At 51.2% G+C, this 1,949-nt stretch overlaps 1 protein-coding gene across 2 annotated transcripts in view; it reads right to left on the bottom strand.

The window, feature by feature from the left end:
- Window positions 1-1,949, bottom strand: part of TNPO3 (transportin 3) — a 49,197-nt gene that overhangs the window by 21,113 nt on the left and 26,135 nt on the right. For both annotated transcript variants that reach the window (XM_019509686.1, XM_019509687.1), the window contains exons 14-15: window positions 1,534-1,594; window positions 904-1,044 (exon numbers count right to left, since the gene is read on the bottom strand). In XM_019509686.1, coding sequence (XP_019365231.1) covers window positions 904-1,044; window positions 1,534-1,594 — 202 coding nt within the window. The remainder of the gene's footprint in view (window positions 1-903; window positions 1,045-1,533; window positions 1,595-1,949) is intronic.

Genomic DNA, 1,949 nt, shown 5'->3' with positions numbered 1-1,949 from the left:
ACCCTTCCAGCAGCACCCTCTGGGTGCGGCCCTCCAGCCAGTTGGCGACCCATTTGACTGTGTGGGTGTCAACACCACAGTCCCCCAGTTTTTTAATGAGAACGGGGTGAGAGATAGTGTCGAAGGCCTTCTGAAAGTTCAGAAAGACTATGTCCACTGCTACCCCTGCGTCTAATGATCTGGTGACCTGGTTGTAGAAGGCCACCAGGTTGGTCTGACAGGACCTGCCTCTAATGAACCCATGTTGGTTGCCCCTAAGCATAATCTCCCCTGCTGGCCCCTCGTGAACATGTGTCAGAATAATTCTCTCAAAATTGTTCTTGCACTCTCCACTGTTTTTGGAGGAATGATGGATTCCTTACTGCCCTGCTTCTGAGTGCTAATGCCTGGGGCAGTGGGATACAAGGGTTGTTTGTTCAACTTGATTTTTAACCTAACTTTATGGGGCAGCCTAACCTGCGTTCCCAAAGCCAGCACAGCTTCCTCTTATCTTGCATCTCTCTCCAGTATCAAGGTATTAATCAGAGAACCAAGGAGTTTTAAATCTCACCTAAGAGACCTCAGTTCGGCCTCACTAATTCCCAGGTATTTTGAGCTTTGCATGCAGGTTTAGGGCTCCCAGCCGTACCAGTCTCCCGGAGCTATGACCATCTTATTGAGGAATGGGTACAAAAAAAGGGTCCGTTTTGTCCTTAACCTTGAGCGCTCGTATAGGGACAGCTGGATCAGGAGCTGTTTCTGTAGCAGATTTTCAGACTGGAAACCCTTTCTACAACTGATTCAGTCTTGTAAATGCCAAGGCTCACATTCATTTGCTGCTGCCAGTTAATGCGCGTGCACACTTGCATGCTGTGAGGTTGTCAGTGTCTGCACACATCTTTGAAAAGCCCATGGCCTCCTTACCTGCGTGACCAGTGGCTGCAGCAAGGCTGCAGATCCTTTGCCCACGCAACGGACAGCAAAGCGCAGGCACCGGCAGCAGCGTTCCACGATGCGGTTATCGGCACTGTGTTTGTTCAGGGTCTCTGACAGCACGGGCCAGATCTAGGTGAGGAAAACAAGGAGCGTCAGACAGGCAGGAAGGGCAGCCAAAGACGACCCAAGTACTGTGGCTACCAATCAAACACCCCCTGTGAAAGCAATGCAACCTCCAACTGACAGAGAGGCGAGTTCTCTGGGACAGACATGTTCATATACAGGGATCCTGACCCCTTCCAGAGCCACTGCCCCAGGGGTCTCACAGCACAATGTTAATTGTACTGCTCAGCATCTTCCCAACACGCCATACCCAGAAACCAAATTCCACAACCAGGTTTTTCAGTGGCTCTAGACCAGACACCTCTCCCAAGATCCCTCCTGGGAAGAGGAGGAGGAAGAATGGCAGTAGCTCTGCTAGAAGGTTATTCCTACTCACCAGCCCAAACCCACAGCTCCATTGTGACGAACTGGATCTGCCAGTGTCACCTAGACTTAATATTAAGAACAAACAGATGGAGGAAGAGGGCCCCTATGCTAACATGGATGGTCACTTACCTCCTGAATGACTTTTTGGCACGGATGGATCTGTCCATTTTCTACAATGGGGTTGGTATGTCTGCGAAAGCAACAAAAGAATAAGGATTTTTTTCAATGTTTATGCCAGTGGTTCCCAAATTGTGGGTCAAAACCCCAAATGGGTTCGCAACATCAGCAGACAAGGTTGTGATAAACATGGATCCGGGTTTTCTGTTCCCTGTGCAAAAACATGGTTTTCCCCTTGCAGGCTGGCAGGGTTCCATCCTGCAAGGGGCTGCGAGGAGCAGGAATAGTGACTGGAGGCAGGGGGAAAACGTGCCCATACATGCATGCGGCAGCCAAGCAGTGGTGGACAGCAGCTCCCACAGCTACTTCCACGTAAGTCTACAGGGGTCGGTGGGGGGGGGGGGGGGGGCACGGGACAGGCCCCCCCC

Source organism: Gavialis gangeticus, unplaced genomic scaffold (genome assembly GCF_001723915.1).
Source record: "Gavialis gangeticus isolate Ggan-Ray unplaced genomic scaffold, GavGan_comp1, whole genome shotgun sequence".
Lineage (NCBI taxonomy): Eukaryota > Metazoa > Chordata > Crocodylia > Gavialidae > Gavialis > Gavialis gangeticus.
This window is presented reverse-complemented; position numbering and strand designations above follow the sequence as displayed.